This window comes from Amborella trichopoda, chromosome 12, assembly GCF_054954075.1.
Source record: "Amborella trichopoda isolate Santa Cruz 75 chromosome 12, AtrichopodaSantaCruz75HAP2 v2.0, whole genome shotgun sequence".
Lineage (NCBI taxonomy): Eukaryota > Viridiplantae > Streptophyta > Magnoliopsida > Amborellales > Amborellaceae > Amborella > Amborella trichopoda.
Window position 1 is genome coordinate 43,125,251 of NC_142347.1, and position 19,049 is coordinate 43,144,299.

General features: G+C 35.2%; 1 protein-coding gene across 3 annotated transcripts; it reads right to left on the reverse strand.

Annotated features, from left to right (window-relative positions):
* Positions 1-1,714: 1,714 nt before the first annotated feature.
* On the reverse strand, positions 1,715-7,599 carry LOC110007361 (uncharacterized). 3 transcript variants are annotated; one of them, XR_002281102.2, is made up of 3 exons: positions 7,433-7,599; positions 4,207-6,162; positions 1,715-2,601 (listed from the first exon to the last, which is right to left on the reverse strand). XR_002281102.2 is itself a non-coding variant. In XM_020667861.2 (2 exons), the coding sequence occupies exons 1-2, from the start codon at positions 7,473-7,475 to the stop codon at positions 5,300-5,302; spliced, it is 906 nt and encodes a 301-aa protein (XP_020523520.2). In that variant the 5' UTR covers positions 7,476-7,599; the 3' UTR covers positions 2,071-5,299. The 3 variants fall into 3 exon arrangements, 1 of the variants encoding a protein (XP_020523520.2); XR_016045892.1 differs by having other exon boundaries at positions 2,071-6,256; XM_020667861.2 differs by having other exon boundaries at positions 2,071-6,162.
* Between the last annotated feature and the right edge of the window lie 11,450 nt (positions 7,600-19,049).

The window sequence follows — 19,049 nt, forward strand, 5'->3', positions numbered from 1 at the left end:
CTCTCTCTGTCTCTGTAAGCTATAATAGCAGGAGTACTATGCAACAAACTCTTTTTCTCTCTCTCTCTCTCTACAAGTCATATAATTAAAATATGAAGCAAGTAAGAGCAGTAGCTTGCGTAGGGCAGGTCTGTAAATCAAATTGATCCACCAACTTTTGTACTCTGCTTTGAAGTGTGCTTATTTCACACTTGGCTTTCTCTCACTCCATACATTTAATTAATATACTTATTGCTCATCTACTGAGTAAAACTTCCTAGTCATGGGCTCTCGAGATATCATCTAATTTACGAGACACTCATAATTGAGTCATAGTAAGGAAACATTTCTATTCACAAAGTATTCGTCATATTTATATGTACAAACTATTTGTGAATTTATTTGCAAAATATAGGAAATTCAACGACTATGGTTCTACGACCCTGGGATTTATGACTCTCTCAAAATTGGCTTTATCCACCACAGAGCTCAACTGGAAAGACTGCATTCGTACAGAATTTTCAAAATTTAGATGGTTCGGCAATTTCAATTTCATCCCAGAGAAGATTTGTGTACTCTCGCAGACTCAATAACAAAAATGAACTCATTTCCACCCCAATATACTTATTAATCTGTGAAAGAACATAATAACCACCACAACATCAGAAAAACCAGAACTCCAATACTCGAAAGAAATGTTCATCCAAGAATTCATTGGTACTCTTCAATCCTATTTAAAAAAGTGCCAAAATTTTTACAAAAGTGAAAGCAATAAGCTGTACAAAACTACGTAAATTTGACAAAGAATACACATAAGGAATAGACGATCACAATAATGTATGCCAAAAAATTACTTGAGTTCACTCACCTTAGAGGGTGATGCATTACCAATAATGTACGTCTAAAAAAATATTGATAATGCATTTCCGCGTACATTATTGTGATCAATTCGAAATACTTGAGTTCACTTTAGAGGGCATGACATTTCTGTGATATCTCATTCATTTGAGAAAAAAAAAAAAAAAAGATAGAGCATTAGACAAACTAGCATGTTTATCGTTATTTCTTATATGGGTAAAAAAAAAAAACAATTCAAACTGATTTGACGATTCTTTATAAGTTCAATAACTTAAAAAAGTTTCAAAAACAAAAAAATTCAAACTGATTTGACGATTCTCTGTGAGTGAACTCAAGTATTTCATATGTATCAGCAAACAATAGCAGCAATGTTTTTTTTTTTTGGAAAAATAGCTGCTAATTTATTTTTTGGAAGAATAGCTTTATTGAACAATAGCTACAACTGCAAAACCCAAAAAATGAATCTTCTGAGTTGAAGAAGATGGAGCGGGTGTTTAAAAAGGATTTTAGCTGTATTGAAGAAGATGGAGCTGATGTGTATATTTTGAGGTTTAAATAGGGAGTTATTTGTTTCAAAACCTTTTTTATTTTTTATTTTTTAGTTTATTAGGAGGTGAATCACGGGATTTGTGGGTAGCGAAAATCACCGAATTTAGATAGCGAAAATCGCCCACACGAAAGATTCCCCCGATTACCCCAGCGCGTAATAGATTTTTCACTTTCAATGTGGAAAGATTTCCCTGGAAGAATTTTCACCTTTCACCGTTTCAAACAATGGCAAACAGTAACAATGTATTTCTCAAGTTACATCTAAATATTACGCAAACAGTGACAATCCATTTGCAGGTAATGTATTATGCTTACTGCCAGTAATATATTTCACAAAAAATATATTTCTAGGTATTCAAACGCCCCTTAAGGCATATGTACAATTTTCGTCCAAGAGCTATGCAGGTCGCATAGTAAGTACATTTCAATAGATTTGGTAAGCGACTGTCTTAGAGGAAACAGAAGACAAAAACTTTCCAAATACCAAGTTCATTCTAAAGCATCACATAACAACTATTATTTCATGTTGGGAAAACGATAGAAAAGCTAATATTACAAGTTAAATGTGCTTATAGCCACATAATTGCATAGAGTTCGATCAGAATTTTGAAGTTATTTCTGCTTTGGACAAGAGTAGGGACTAGAACGGGTTGCTCCCATAGAAGTCTCCTCATGTCCCACTGGTTTCTTTTAGAAACTGTTACCTTTATATTAAAGGAAAAGTGTACATTGTGCAAACAATAGGCAGCCCAAAGACTGGGTGCACTATACAACCCCTTACGGGTTGCCCAAAGATGCTATACAATAGTTAAAACCCTGATTTCCTCTTTTAAAAAGAAAGAAAAAACTCAAATTCTGGATTTGCTTGCTTTATATCTTGAAAATTTTCCTTAAGTTAAAGATCTAAGGCCTTCTTAGAAATGCTAAATGTCCGGGGGGAAGCATAAGTAGTATATCTATGCCCTTCCAGATAGTAGCTTAATGGTGCAATTGTAACCTACATACTACAAAACTGAAGATTTCAAATTATTTCACTGTGTAGGTACGATCCAAACTCAAGTAAGTGCAGCTGTGAAACATATTGGAATGTGAATCACCAGTTTGATGTGCTCTCCGAATATGTGATTGTATTCTTTTACACCTAAAAGAAGGTAGAAAAGACTTCATGCACCACCTCAATGACTTGGCTGCTGTCCACTATACATACACAATGGGCTATTAAGAAACAAGACACAAACACTTAGTAATGTAGCTTCTTCATAGCTTTGAAATGTTTTTAATCTAAAAAGCATTAAATATCTGTATAGCGCTCAAGGAAATAAATAAATTCTTCAAAAAAGGGTCAGAAAATTGAGGACAGCACCTTGATATTTCAATTTTGGAACTTGGAGATGAAAATGTATGCAACCTTATGCGTGGCTAGGATGATTTTCTAGAGTTATCACATAATTGAATATTATCTTTTCGTTAAATAAAATATTAATATCTAATTCCGAAACTGAACTACTGGAGTAGGAAGATTGCCATCAAGCTACATTCATTACCACCTCTGGTTAATGATTTATATTGACTTATTCAACTAATGCCGTTAAACTTGGCTTGGGCCTCAGACTTGGCCCTGGCCCAAGCCGCCGAGTCAGAGTGGACTTGACCGAGTAAAGTACGGGGCCTAAAAGTCCCTTAAAATTAAAAAAAAAAAAAAAAATGCTAAATAATATAAAAAAATTACATGTGAACCAAAACCAAAAATAAAACATAAAATTTCAAATAAGCTCAGAAAAAAATCTAAAACATGGAAATATAAATTTTGATTTATAGTTGGAGACATTCCAAAAAATCAAAAAAATAGAGGAAAATACAAAATAAAGCATATGGCAAGACAAACTCACAAATTATTGATAAAACATCCAAATTACATCTACAATTTTTATACATTGATCCCACAAATTATTTATATAGTTTTTATTTTACTTTTTATATGCCCTAGTTATAACAGGGTACTCGGCTCGGCAAGTAACTCAACAAAGGAGTTAAACACTGCATTCAACTGAAGGCAAGTATCGGAGATACGGCATGGATTCTAGAACTGGATACCCTATCAGAGCTCATATCCATGAAAAGTTCAATGTTTCTTACTGCACATCATTTCTAGAGGTAAATTTTGAATCAGGAATGCCAATAAGGGCATATTTGTAAATGAATCCAATAATTGGGGTAAGGTTTGGAAGATGATGATGTAAATGAATCCAATGGTTCCATTAGGATTGTTGAATCCTTTCATATTTTTTCATCCCAGTAAGCTATCCACAAGGAAAACTAATTCCAAACTACAAAAATAGTGATATAAATAGGTTGCCAAAACAAGACAATGATTCAAGAAAAGAACAAACAATTAAGAGGAAAAAAAGAAAAGGAGGCAACATGAAAGTGGACTGTGGGAGATCCACAAAATATAAAGAACATGTAAGTATGAATGCAGAGTAAGTACAGGAAGAAGAGGGCAAATTCCACACGTGCATTACCAACAAAATTGCTTTAAAGGACTCTAACCATTTCTGACAAGCTTATGGGACCTACAACAAGGTTTCGTGATAATATAACTAAACCATTGCACAATTAATCCAAGAGTGGACATGCCAATAGTCATCCTGATGGTGGCGCACCTATGCATGGAATGCTACTTGTGTAATCAATCAACTAGTTAAGAATCCAAGAGGCAAGCTAACCCAGTACACCTCAATGCAAGATTTAAACCCGCATTTTAGTGTATATTAGAGAAGACAGAAACAAATGCAACATGGAAAAGTATCACAGCCATACCTGGTCGTGAACATCGAGCCATGCTTCTAGCATCTCTTCCTTGAATAAAAGGAAGCATGCCTTGCTGAGACTGCATGCTAAGGACTAGGTTTGGATTAAAATATCCATGGTGATATTGATGCAGCCTTGGATCATGAGCCATAATCTGTGATCCTTCAGCTGTTCCACTCACTGCTGGAGAGCTCCCTATTAATTCATATCTAGAGAAGGAATTCCCCAGCCTAATATCAGACCTCTGTTGAGAAAGGAAGCCAAAGAATGGGTTTCGAACAATAGATTATCCAGGGTGATATTGATGTGGCCTTGGATCATGAGCCATAATCTGTGATCCTTCAGCTGTTCTAATTACTGCTTGAAAGCTCCCTATTAATTCATGTCCAGAGAAGGAATTCCCCAGCCTAATATCAGACCTCTGTTGAGAAGGGAAGCCAAATGATGGGTTTCGAACAGTAGATCCAGTTTGATGTTGACACGCCCTGGAATCATGAGCTACAATATGCCTCGGAGATTGGATAGGAAATCCTTGCACAACTTGAATTTGCTCATTAGAAACCATGAATGGGCAGTTGGCAACATTGTCATTGAACGCATGAACAGCTTCAAGGTTCCCTCCTTCAGGTGATATACCAAACCTACGGGGGATTTCAGTATTAGGAAACCCAGAAGATGGATCTTGGACATATGGATTGACATTTTGTGAAACTTGATTGTCATTATAAACCCGGTGGTCATGATTGTGTTTAGACGACCAAATTGAACTGCATGAGGTACATTTCTATTTCCTAGGGTATTCAATTGGCTGTTACTCCCTTGAGCTAAGTGTGCCCATTCTTGGTGTGCATTTACACTCATAGGACCTGATACCTGATAATTACCTTGTGGTGGAAGGCGATATGGAAGTTGGAGTGAAGGGCCAGCCATAGCACCACCAAGTATCCATCTTTGACTGATTTTTTGGTTAGGAATTTCACGTCTAGCCTCACTGATGTTCTGATTACTAATGAAATGGATCAAACTGTGTCACTTGATTACATTGTGCACTAGAGCTTGCACGTTGACCTGAAGCTTGGATCAAGTCCACATAACCTTGAGATCAATTGCTACTTGAAGTATCAGCCCTAGCACTACCATGTCTCCATCTTTGACGGATTTCTTGATTACGACTTTCACATCTAGCCTCACTGATGTTCTGGTTATCAACTTCTATGGTCAAATCCACCTCAACTTGAGGTTGATTGCTACTTACAGTGTCAGCCATAGCACTACCATGTCTCCATCTTTGACGGATTTCTTGATTACGACTTTCACATCTAGCCTCACTGATGTTCTGGTTATCAGCTTCTATGGTCAAATCCACATCAACTTGAGGTTGATTGCTACTTATAGTGTCAGCCACAGCACCACCACGTATCCATGCATGATTGATTCCTTGGTAAGGGCTTTCACATGTAGCCTCACTAATGTTCTGATTTCCAAGAAGCAGGCCATAATGAAATGGATCAAACTGTGTCATTGAATTCTCTTGTGTACTAGAGCTTGCATGTTGACCTGAAGCTTGGGTTAAAGCCACATGACCTTGAGGCTCATTGCTGCTTGAAGTATCAGCCATAGCACTGCCATGTATTTGAGTTTCACTGGTGTCTTGGTTGGTTCTTTCGCAACTAGCCTTACTGATGTCGTGATTATCAACAGCCAGGCTAGTCACTTCATTATGTTGTGCGCTAGAGCTCGCATGTTGACCTGAAGCTTCTGTCAAATCCACATAACCTTGAGGTTGATTGCTACATGGAAGCGACGTTGAAGTCTCAGCCGTAGGAGTACCATGCGTCCTTGCGTGACCAACTCTATTCCTGGAGTCTTCAGGTCTTACCTCATCCAAACTTAGATTGATATTAAGCATACAGTCAGCCACGTTATGCCAGTATCCTTGTACCCTGCATTTCCCATGTATCCACCCTGCCATGATAAACATACATTGATGAAACTAAATCGAAATCCAAGAACAACCATAGTCTGCACTTGCTCTCATGCATCTCTTCAAGAACCATGTCTGCCAATCAAAGAGTTCAACAACCACCACAACAACATAGATATCAAGACTAAATTCAAACAATGTCCATGGTGAAACATATTAGCCCTTCATTATCTCCATTTTATTAGGTTCAACATGGAGTCATGTATGTCTCTCTATATCAGTCCATAGTGTTCTTCATCTGGCCATCTCCACATGGGTCGCTAAATTAAAATAAAGGGAGTGGAACAGCTGAAAAATCAGGAAATTCCCAAGAAATACCTCTCTGGTTTATCATTCAATTTCATTTCACTTTAGAAAATCAAAATCAGGGGCAAAGATTTCAATTCAAAACACCTAAGGCAAAATTTATTAACATAAAGCTTTGATCCAATCTTGAGACATCAATCAGAGATTTATGCAAAAATCAGTCCCATTTAAGCCCTAATTGGAGCAAATACCAGGTAAGTATCCGTTAGAAGTCATTCAAATAATATGCGTATCAGTCCTTAAACCTAAAAGTAAATCTCTAACAACTTCATCCTCCATGAATATTTAAACCTTTCTAAGTTCCCAATTATACATATTTCTAACAATTTACATTACTTTCAAGAATGTGTCAATATAATCCTGGAATTGCAAATTGATTCACAGAGACTGTGACTCTTAATTTCTTGATGAACTCTGCCCCAATTTAAGTAAAACTTATCCCAATTTAAACCATATTTCCTCCTATTCAAGTAAATCTTGAGACAGCAGACAAAAAATTTATGTCAAATTTCATATCAGTTCAACGAACTTGGCTCATCTACAAGAAAAGAATCCATAACATGATTTACGCCCCACAAAGATTCAAAACTCAAAAAAAAAACCAAGAACAATAAACCATTTCAAATATCCACTGATTCTAATTCAATTCTGCATTCCCCCACCTTCACATTTCCAGCCATTAACGTCATATTGAAAAAAATTTCATCATAATTAACAAGTTCCATATAAATTTCCAGGGAGTAGTTGTCTCCATACAACTAAAAAAACCCAAGGAAATCCACCATTAATCTCTGTAAAATCAATTAATCCATAATTATTGATAGAAAAATGGACTTCATAACAATAAAAGATTCTTCATATTTGAGGTTTACAAAGGGAACAGAAGAAGAACACGAAAGAGACAATTAAATTGAAGTAAGGTTAAGGTGTGGAGAATGAAATTACCTGGTTTTTCTTGTCGCTTGAAGCATTGGACCCAACTCGCCATTGTTCTTTCCCTCTAAAACTCTCTCTCTCTATCTGAAACTCGCTCCCTCTCTGAACAAAAAGCTTTCCAAACTTTCAAATTGGTTCCCCTCGTTTTATACGTGCTACAAAAAGACGTGCACTGGCACCGTGATGGTTTAAATTACGAAACTAGCATCTGATGGGCAAGTATATATATATATTCTTGCAGGGGGGACCATATCCATCATCCTAAAGAACATGACAAAGGAAAAGCAAAAATTCCTGAACGTGATAATATGACATTACAAGAAGAAACACTCTTCCAGACCAATGAAACCATAGAACCATCTATAGGACCATCAATTGACAATACAATACAAAATATGCAAAAGGCATTTTCAGAAATACAACTAACCCCAGAAAGTATCAATCGAATCAATTATAGCAAAAATTGGCAACCAATAAATGCTCGTCCATATTATAAAAGACCAACTCCCGTAGATATACAATTAGAAGAAGACCTAACAAGTCATACTTCTACATATTCTGGACGAACCATCATCGATTGGAATATAGACGGTATCTCTGATCATAGGATCCTAGATACAATGAAGCATATGACTATGTATGCATCTGCTTGTAAAATGGCTGGAAGCCATGACCAAGAAATAGCCAAAGCTATAGTCTCAGGTTTCACTGGATGGCTGAGAGGATGGTGGGATTCATACTTAAATGATCAGACAAAACAACAAATATTAACAAATACTAGACAATGGACAGCAAAAAATGAACATAATCAAGATATGGTATATTCCGAGAGTGATGCTGTCAACTCTTTGATATATACGATTGCTCTTCATTTCATAGGAAATACATCAATACTTGCAGCAAGGACTGCTGATCTTTTATCTAATTTAAGATGTCCAACATTGTCACATTATAAATGGTATAAAGACGTTTTTTTCTCCCGATTACTTATACGGGAAGACAGTCATCTTGATCACTGGAAAGAAAAATTTGTAGCAGGACTACCTTACCTCTTTGCTGAAAAAGTAAAAGAACGTCTCAAAAATAAAAATAGCGGTATTATAAATTATTCCCAATATACTTTAGGCGAATTATCTTCAGAAATTTGTGCTGAAGGCTTAGCCCTATGCACAGACCTAAAACTCAAAAAACAACTTGATAAACAAAATTTAAGTGGCAAAAAGGAATTAGGCGATTTCTGCCAACAATTTGGCTATCATATGGACCAAGGACATATAGAAAGAACCAAACCGCATAAAATACATAAAGTATATAAAAAGAAAAAACATCGAGATAAACCCGATAAAACATATAAATCTTTTCCAACTAAACAGAAAAAATATAAGAAATTTACAAAAAGCTTTGCTTCTAAATCATTTCAAAATAAGAGAAAATTACCTGTTTGTTATAAATGCGGAAAAGTAGGCCATTACAAGAGCCAATGTAAAGTTAAACAAAAATTAGACTCTATTACTTTAGATGAATCCATTAGAAATAAAATCTACGATATTATTCAATTATACGATTCATCAGATAGTTCAAGTTCAGATACTACTTCTTCTAGTAGTGATACTTCTTTTATAGGTACAATACATAATGATGATTTTTATTGGTCAGATAATAGCTCGGATATAGAAAATAATAATGAAATATGTAGATGCCCTATTTCATCTGATATTCATACATTAACCAAAGAAGATAATCTTATTCTAGATTTGATAGAAAAAATATCCGATCCCAATGAAAAAAGAGAAATAATTACTCAATTTATTAATCTAACTAAATCAAAAACAAAACATACACCATTGGTTAAACCTCCTGATAATTATAATTTTTCTGATATTATGAAAAGAATCAGTCAGCATGAAGCTACCCAAAAGGAACCCACTATTGCTGACCTGAAAGCTGAAGTCAATACTGTAAAAATAGAATTATCCCAACTAAAAACAAGAATTCAAGTTCTCGAACTTCATAATAATGCTTCCGAAGTACATAATGCTTCCGAAGTACATACTGAGGAAGACATAGTAGAATTCAATCATTTACTCCAATCATATCATCCCAATGATTATTTAGACCAAATGACTTATGGTGAACCATCATCCAATAGGCATTCGGTTAATATTATAAATAAGGTAATAACCCAAAAATGGTTTGTATTAATAACTATTGTGATAAATGATGAATTTGAGTTTCAATCCTTAGCATTAATAGATTCAGGAGCTGATTTAAATTGTCTTAATGAAGGACTCGTTCCTACCAAATATTTTGATAAAACTACCCAAATCCTTAATACAGCCGATGGTAGTAGATTATTTATCAAATACAAACTTCCAAATGCAAAAATATGTAAGGAAGGACATTGCTTCCCTACTCCATTTATCATGGTTAAAGGACTTAGCCAAGCTGTAATCCTAGGAGTCCCTTTTCTTACTTTATTATATCCAGTTATAGTTTCCCATACAGGCCTTGAAACAAATATACATGGTACACCCATTAGATTTGAATTTCTTGATAAACCAAGAATTAAAGAAATAAATATTGTTAAACAGAATATGAAAAATAAAGAAAACTTCCTAGGATCCTTACAATTGGAAATCAAACATAAGCTTATAAGCGAGAAACTCCAATCTCCTGAAATAATACAAAAAATACAATATCTTAAAAGTTTTATTGAAAAAGAAATATGTAATGAACTACCTAATGCTTTTTGGCATAGAAAACAACATATAGTAGGATTACCATATGAACCTAGTTTTAATACCGACTAAAGCCAGGCCAATTCAAATGAATACTGAACTATTACAAACATGTCAAACAGAAATAAACAACCTACTCCAAAAGAAATTAATACGTCCTAGTACTTCTCCTTGGAGTTGTTCTGCTTTCTATGTTAATAAAAATGCTGAACAAGAAAGAGGTGTTCCTCGATTAGTTATCAATTATAAACCCCTTAATAAAGTTTTAAAATGGATCCGATATCCTATTCCAAATAAAAAAGATCTACTAGATAGATTATTACATGCTGTAATCTTCTCCAAATTCGATTTAAAATCTGGTTTTTGGCAAATCCAAATAGAAGAGAAGGATAAATACAAAACAGCCTTTAATGTTCCTTTTGGACAATATGAGTGGAATGTCATGCCCTTTGGTCTTAAAAATGCTCCATCTGAATTTCAAAAAATAATGAATGATATATTCAATCCCTTTTACAAATTTATGATTGTTTATATTGATGATATTCTAGTCTTCTCTGAATCCATGGAACAGCATTTCAAACACTTACATACTTTTATCCATTTAATAAAGACATCTGGTTTAGTAGTTTCCTCTACAAAGTTAAACTTATTTCAAACAAAAATCAGATTCTTAGGACATAATATAAATCAAGGAACTATCATCCCAATTGATCGCTCAATACTTTTTGCTGATAAATTCCCTGATAAAATCTTAGACAAAACTGAATTACAACGCTTTCTAGGATGTCTTAATTACATAAGTGATTTTTACCAAAATCTTGCTTTAGATGCAAAACCTCTATATGATCGCTTAAAAAAGAATCCTCCCCCATGGACTAATATTCATACTTTAGCCGTCCAACGACTTAAATCTAAAGCTAAAGAACTTCCATGTTTAAACCTAGTTGATCCCACAGCATTTAAAATCATTGAATGTGATGCTTCTGATCTTGGCCTTGGAGGCATATTAAAACAATCTATTAATAATTCTAAAGAACAATAAATACGTTTTACTTCTAAAGCCTGGAATCCGACTCAACGGAATTATTCCACTGTAAAAAAGGAACTACTTGCTATCATCCATTGTGTTTGCAAATTTCAAACTGATATTCTCAATCAACATTTTCTCATAAGAACTGATTGTAAAGCTGCTAAAGATATTCTGCAAAAAGATGTCCAAAATCTTGTATCTAAACAAATCTTTGCCCGTTGGCAAGCCATTTTATCTGCCTTCGATTTTTCCATTGAACATCTGCACGGATCTTCTAATTCTCTTCCTGACTTTTTAACCCGTGAATTTTTGCAGGGGGGACCATATCCATCATCCTAAAGAAGACGACAAGACGAAACCATTTCGTCCTACGATTTTCCCTTCTCACGGTTTGCAATTCTTTCCTTCCAATAAACATACTAATACAAATATGAATCCTCATTCCAAAGGCAAACAACCAATGGATCTCATTCAAAGCAATAGATATGGGCCTCTCATGCCCAGTCATTCTCCTCTTGACTTAACCCCCATGTCACCCTTGAGATCCACAAATGTACCAGAATACATAATACAATCTCCTCCCCAAAGTCCATTTGTTACCCCAAGTCCAGCATTTACCCCAGCATCGTATCCAAATAAACAGACCTCAAATTCTCCCAAGTCAATTTATACTGATACTGCTTTCTTACCAGAAGTTATTATCTCAGACAATCATACTAGCTTGGACCCATGTAAAATAGCTCCCCTATATTTATCTAACCATATGAACTCATCTTATGGTATCAAGAATCGAGAATGGTATGAGGCCATACTCATGGAAACTGGTTCAGTTTCCATAGTACACTTCTACCAAGAAAATACTAAGATATTTGCATATTCAAAATTACAAATCAAAAAGTTACTTTCATATGAAGATTGGGGCTGCAATCCCAATCAGGGAAAAAAGCTTCTCAACCCAGGATTTCAATATAAATCATACAAGTATAGTGAATATATTGAAGCATGGCACAAAGTCTTTGCTTACCAAAATCCAAATAATACACACTCCTGGTATATCCAATTCAAATTCCCTATCCTTGAAAGGTTCCCTAGCTGGTTCCGACATTGGTTTTTAATCTGGGGATCTTTGACCCAAATAATGCCAGAACCTTTTCAAGCCTTACAAACTAAATTTGTTGAATATAATACTTGCACCGAATCCGATGATTACCATCTTTATTTCATGGCCATTTACCAAATTCCCTGGATTCTCAAATGGGAATATTCAATCTCTGAAAATAATACTCATGACTATACCTACATTCCCCAACTTGGCAAGACCGTGAAGGTTAAATGGTGGGATATCTTCAGTACTAATCCTGCTACTTTACCTTTGAAAAGAATACCTCCACAACCCACAACCTTCAACTCTGCTACATATAATACAGTCAGTCTCCCTACTTTCTCAGCCTATCTCAAAAGGTTGAAACAGTCAAATCCCAATGCTACTTTTGAGGAAATAGAGCAAACATTGCTCCATGTTTTCACTCCCAATACAGCCGTACCAGCATCATTAGAAGAAACAGTCCAGTCAGGAAATCCCCTGTTGGATGATTTCAGCCAAAGGCCCACAGAATGACCCGACCCGGTGGTCCAATTCCTTCTTCAGCATCGACATGACTGCACCGACATCGATAAGACTACTACAGCATAAAATATTCCCTTTTCACAAGAAACAAAAAAGAAGACGCGTCCCTCTACAGGAAAGATTCCTTTTCATAAACGACAAAAGCCACGTTGCACAAAGGACAACCTTGCCTCTTCGCCAAAAGTTCTGCACCGACAAAAGTCACATCAACCAATATCAATGGTCCGATTTCCTTCTTCTCCCGCACATACAAAGTACTCCTACCATCGATCGCACGCACCATTACTATGCAAGATTCTTCTTTAGCCATCAGCATATCAGGGATCGCCACGTCCCCTCTTCGTACCATATCCTTATCTTTACGAAGCCTTCTCCAGCAAGCAATCAATCCTGAGCCACAACCTCCTTCTGCCAATTACATCCTTTCCTTCATCGGCAAGCAATTGATTCCAGCCACTCATTTGAGACCAAGCCCTCTATAAATACCTCTTCAACCAAGAAGAACTCAGAGCATCAAGGATAATCCTCCAGCAATTCAGCAGACGTTCTCGCAGCAGCAGCAGCATAGTTTCTAGATCTTCTCATACTTTCTCTCTCATAAGATCTCTTCTCTTCCTCTTATCTTCTTCTCTTTTCACTCTGTATCTAGGGCATAGGTCATCGACATCAGTACTTCATAAAAGTCGGTAACCTCCATAACTTTTTATGTGTGATTGTAATCAGTCTTCTTTACCTTCCTTCTTGCCTTCCGAGTGGAGGAAATTCGCAAGCCTATGTATATGTAATCAGTGAGTAATCAGTTAGTAATGCAGTTTAAACTTGTTTTTACTTTTAAAATCTTTGATTATATTCATACCTCGTGGATTGTCTTTGACATTTCAATATTACCAATTATTGTTATGCTATTTGTATTTCTTTATTACATTTCTGTACTTCAGCAATTAATAGTCTATAATTCCGCAATCTTTTCTTACTTATTATAAATAAGTAACAGTTTATTACTTAGGGTAGATTCTTGGGCAAATTTGGCACCGTGATGGTTTAAATTACGAAACTAGCATCTGATGGGCAAGTATATATATATATATATATATATATATATATATATATATATATATCCGATCCCAATGAAAAAAGGGAAATAATTACTCAATTTATTAATCTAACTAAATCAAAAACAAAACATATACCATTGGTAAAACCTCCTGATAATTACAATTTTTCTGATATTATGAAAAGAATTAGTCAGCATGAAGCTACCCAGAAGGAACCCACTATTGCTGATCTAAAAGCCGAAGTCAATACTGTAAAAATAGAATTATCCCAATTAAAAACAAGGATTCAAATCCTCGAACTACATAATAATACTTCCGAAGTACACACTGAAGAAGATACAGTAGAATTCGATCATTTACTCAAATCATATCATCCCAACGATTATTTAGAACAAATAAAATATGGTGAATCTTCATCTAATAAACATTCGGTTAACATCATAAATAAAGTAATAACCCAAAAATGGTTTGTATTAATAACTATAGTGATAAATGATGAATTCGAGTTTCAATCCTTAGCATTGATAGATTCAGGAGCTGATTTAAATTGTCTTAATGAAGGACTCGTTCCTACCAAATATTTTGATAAAACTACCCAAATCCTTAATACAGCCGATGGTAGTAGACTATTTATCAAATACAAACTTTCAAATGCAAAAATATGTACGGAAGGACATTGCTTCCCTACTCCATTTATCATGGTTAAAGGACTCAGCCAAGCTGTAATCCTAGGAGTCCCTTTTCTTACTTTATTATATCCAGTTACAGTTTCCCATACAGGTCTTGAAACAAATACACATGGTACACCTATTAAATTTGAATTTATTGATAAACCAAAAATTAAAGAAATAAATACTGTTAAACAGGATATGAAAAATAAAGAAAACTTTTTAGGATCTTTACAATTGGAAATCAAACATAAGCTTATAAGCGAAAACCTCCAATCTCCTGAAATAATACAAAAAATACAACATCTTAAGAGTTTTATTGAAAAAGAAATATGTAACGAATTACCCAATGCCTTTTGGCATAGGAAACAACATATAGTAGAATTACCATATGAACCCAGTTTTAATGAAACAAAAATACCAACTAAAGCCAGGCCAATTCAAATGAATACTGAACTATTACAAACATGTCAAACAGAGATAGACAAACTACTCCAAAAGAAATTAATACGTCCTAGTTCTTCCCCTTGGAGTTGTTCTGCTTTCTATGTTAATAAAAATGCTGAACAAGAACGAGGTGTTCCTCGATTAGTCATCAATTATAAACCCCTTAATAAAGTTTTAAAATGGATCCGATACCCTATTCCGAATAAAAAGGATTTGCTAGATAGATTATTACATGCTGTAATCTTCTCCAAATTCGATCTAAAATCTGGTTTTTGGCAAATACAAATAGACGAAAAAGATAAATACAAAACAGCCTTTAATGTTCCTTTTGGACAATATGAATGGAACGTTATGCCTTTTGGTCTCAAAAATGCTCCATCCGAATTTCAGAAAATTATGAATGACATATTCAATCCCTTTTACAAATTTATGATTGTTTACATTGATGATATTTTAGTCTTCTCTGAATCCATAGAACAGCATTTCAAACATTTACACACTTTTATCCATTTAATAAAAACATCTGGTCTAGTAGTTTCCTCTACAAAGTTAAACTTATTTCAAACAAAAATCAGATTCTTAGGACATAATATCAATCAAGGAACTATCATACCAATTGATCGTTCAATACTTTTTGCTGATAAATTTCCTGATAAAATCCTTGATAAAACAGAATTAAGATTTTCAATTACTATCAATCTACCTTAGTAATAAACTGCTAATTTTTTATAATAAGTAAGAAAAGATTGCGGAATTATAGACTATTAATTGCTGAAGTACAGAAATGTAATAAAGAAATATAAATATCATAACAATAATTGGTAATACTGAAATGTCAAAGACAATCCACGAAGTATGAGTATAATCAAAGATTTTGAAAGTAAAGACAAGTTTAAACTGCATTACTCACTGATTACATATACACAGGCTTGCGAATTTCCTCCACTCGGAAGGCAAAAAGGAAGGTAAAGAAGACTGATTACAATCACACATAAAAAGTTATGGAGGTTACCGACTTTTATGAAGTACTGTCGTCGATGACCTATGCCTTAAATACAGAGTGAATACAGAGTGAAAAGTGAAGAAGGTAAGAGGAAGAGAAGAGATCTTATGAGAGAGAAAGTAGGAGAAGATCTAGAAGCTATGCTGCTGCTGCGAGAACGTCTGCTGAACTGCTGAAGGATTATCCTTGATGCTCTGATTTCTTCTTGGAGGGAAGAGGTATTTATAGAGGACTTGATCTCCAATGAGTGGCTGGAGTCGATTGCTTGCTGATGAAGGAAAGGATGTGATTGGTGGAAGGAGTTTGTGGCTCAGGATTGATTGCTTGCTGGAGAAGGCTTCTTCCAGATGAGGGGATAGTACGAAGAGGAGACGTGGCGATCCCTGATATGCTGGTGGTCGAAGAGGAATCTTGTATAGTAGTGGTGCATGTGATCGATGGTAGGAGTACTTTGTATGTGTGGGAGAAGAAGGGAATCGGACCATTGATATTTGGTTGATGTGACTTCATGTCGGTGCAGGGCTTCTAGCGAAGAGATAAGTTTGTCCTTTGCGCAACGTGGCTTTTGTCGTTTATGAAAAGGAATCTTTCTTGTAGAGGGACGCGTCTATTGTTTTGTCTTTTGTGAAGAGGGAATTTGTCTTTTTGTGAAAAGGGAATATTTTATGCTGTAGTGGTCTTGTCGATGTCGAAGAAGGAATTGGACCATCGGGTCGGGTCATTCGGTAGGCCTTTGGCTGAAATCATCCAACAGGGGATTTCCTGACTGGACTGTTTCTTCTGATGATGTTGGTACGGCTGTATTGGGAGTGAAAACATGGAGCAATGTTTGCTCTATTTCCTCAAAAGTAGCATTGGGATTTGACTGTTTCAACCTTTTGAGATAGGCTGAGAAAGTAGGGAGACTGACTGTATTATATGTAGCAGAGTTAAAGGTTGTGGGTTGCGGAGGTATTCTTTTTAAAGGTAAAGTAGTAGGATTAGTACTGAAGATATCCCACCATTTAACTTTTACGGTTTTGCCAAGTTGGGGAATGTAGGTATAGTCATGAGTATTATTTCCAGAGATTGAATATTCCCATTTGAGAATCCAGGGAATTTGGTAGATGGCCATAAAATAAAGATGGTAATCATCGGATTCAGTGCAAGTATTATATTCAACAAATTTAGTTTGTAAGGCTTGAAAAGGTTCTGGCATTATCTGGGTCAAAGATCCCCAGATTAAGAACCAGTGTCTGAACCAGCTAGGGAACCTTTCAAGGATAGGGAATTTGAATTGGATATACCAGGAGTGTGTATTATTTGGATTTTGGTAAGCAAAGACTTTGTGCCATGCTTCAATATATTCACTATACTTGTATGATTTATATTGGAATCCTGGATTGAGAAGCTTTTTCCCTTGATTGGGATTGCAACCCCAATCTTCATATGAAAGTAACCTTTTGACTTGTAATTTTGAGTATGCAAATATTTTAGTATTTTCTTGGTAGAAATGTACTATGGAAACTGAACCAGTTTCCATGAGTATGGCTTCATACCATTCTCGATTCTTGATACCATAAGAAGAGTTCATATGATTGGATAGATATAGAGGAGCAATTTTACATGGGTCTAAGCCAGTATGATTATCAGAGATAATAACTTCTGGTAAGAAAGCAGTATCAGTATAAATTGACTTGGGAGAATTTGAGGTCTGTTTATTTGGATACGATGCTGGGGTAAATGCTGGACTTGGGGTAACAAATGGACTTTGGGGAGGAGATTGTATTATGTATTCTGGTACATTTGTGGATCGCAAAGGTGACATAGGGGTTAGGTCAAGAGGAGAATGACTGGGCATGAGAGGCCCATATCGATTGCTTTGAATGAGATCCATTGGCTGTTTGCCTTTGGAATGAGGATTGGAATGAGGATTCATATTTGTATTAATATGTTTATTTGAAGAATAGAATTGCAAACCGTGAGAATGGAAAACCGTAGGACGAAGTGGTTTCGTCTTGTTGTTTTCTTTAGGATGATGGATATGGTCCCCCCTGCAAAAATTCACGGGTTAAAAAGTCAGGAAGAGAATTAGAAGATCCGTGCAGATGTTCAATGGAAAAATCGAAAGCAGACAAAATGGCTTGCCAACGGGCAAAGATTTGTTTAGAGACAAGATTTTGGACATCTTTTTGCAGAATATCTTTAGCTGCTTTACAATCAGTTCGTATGAGAAAATGTTGATTGAGAATATCAGTTTGAAATTTGCAAACACAATGGATGATAGCAAGTAGTTCCTTTTTTACAGTGGAATAATTCTTTTGTGTCGGATTCCATGCTTTAGAAGTAAAACGTATTAACTGTTCTTTAGAATTATTATTCATAGATTGCTTTAATATGCCACCAAGGCCAAGATCAGAAACATCACATTCAATGATTTTAAAGGCTTCGGGATCAACGAGATTTAAACATGGAAGTTCTTTGGCTTTAAGTTTAAGCCTTTGGACAGCGAGAGTATGAATATTAGTCCATGGGGGAGGATTCTTTTTTAAGCGATCATATAAAGGTTTTGCATCTAAAGCAAGATTTTGGTAAAAATCACTTATATAATTAAGGCATCCTAGAAAGCGTTGTAATTCTGTTTTATCAAGGATTTTATCAGGAAATTTATCAGCAAAAAGTATTGAACGATCAATTGGTATGATAGTTCCTTGATTGATATTATGTCCTAAGAATCTGATTTTTGTTTGAAATAAGTTTAACTTTGTAGAGGAAACTACTAGACCAGATGTTTTTATTAAATGGATAAAAGTGTGTAAATGTTTGAAATGCTGTTCTATGGATTCAGAGAAGACTAAAATATCATCAATGTAAACAATCATAAATTTGTAAAAGGGATTGAATATGTCATTCATAATTTTCTGAAATTCGGATGGAGCATTTTTGAGACCAAAAGGCATAACGTTCCATTCATATTGTCCAAAAGGAACATTAAAGGCTGTTTTGTATTTATCTTTTTCGTCTATTTGTATTTGCCAAAAACCAGATTTTAGATCGAATTTGGAGAAGATTACAGCAT

Coding starts and splice junctions, on each gene's coding strand:
- LOC110007361 (XM_020667861.2), bottom strand. CDS start 7,475: ATGGCGAGTTGGGTCCAATGCTTCAAGCGACAAGAAAAACCAG. Junction 6,163..7,432: donor CAAGCGACAAGAAAAACCAG/GTAATTTCATTC, acceptor TTATCATGGCAG/GGTGGATACATGGGAAATGC.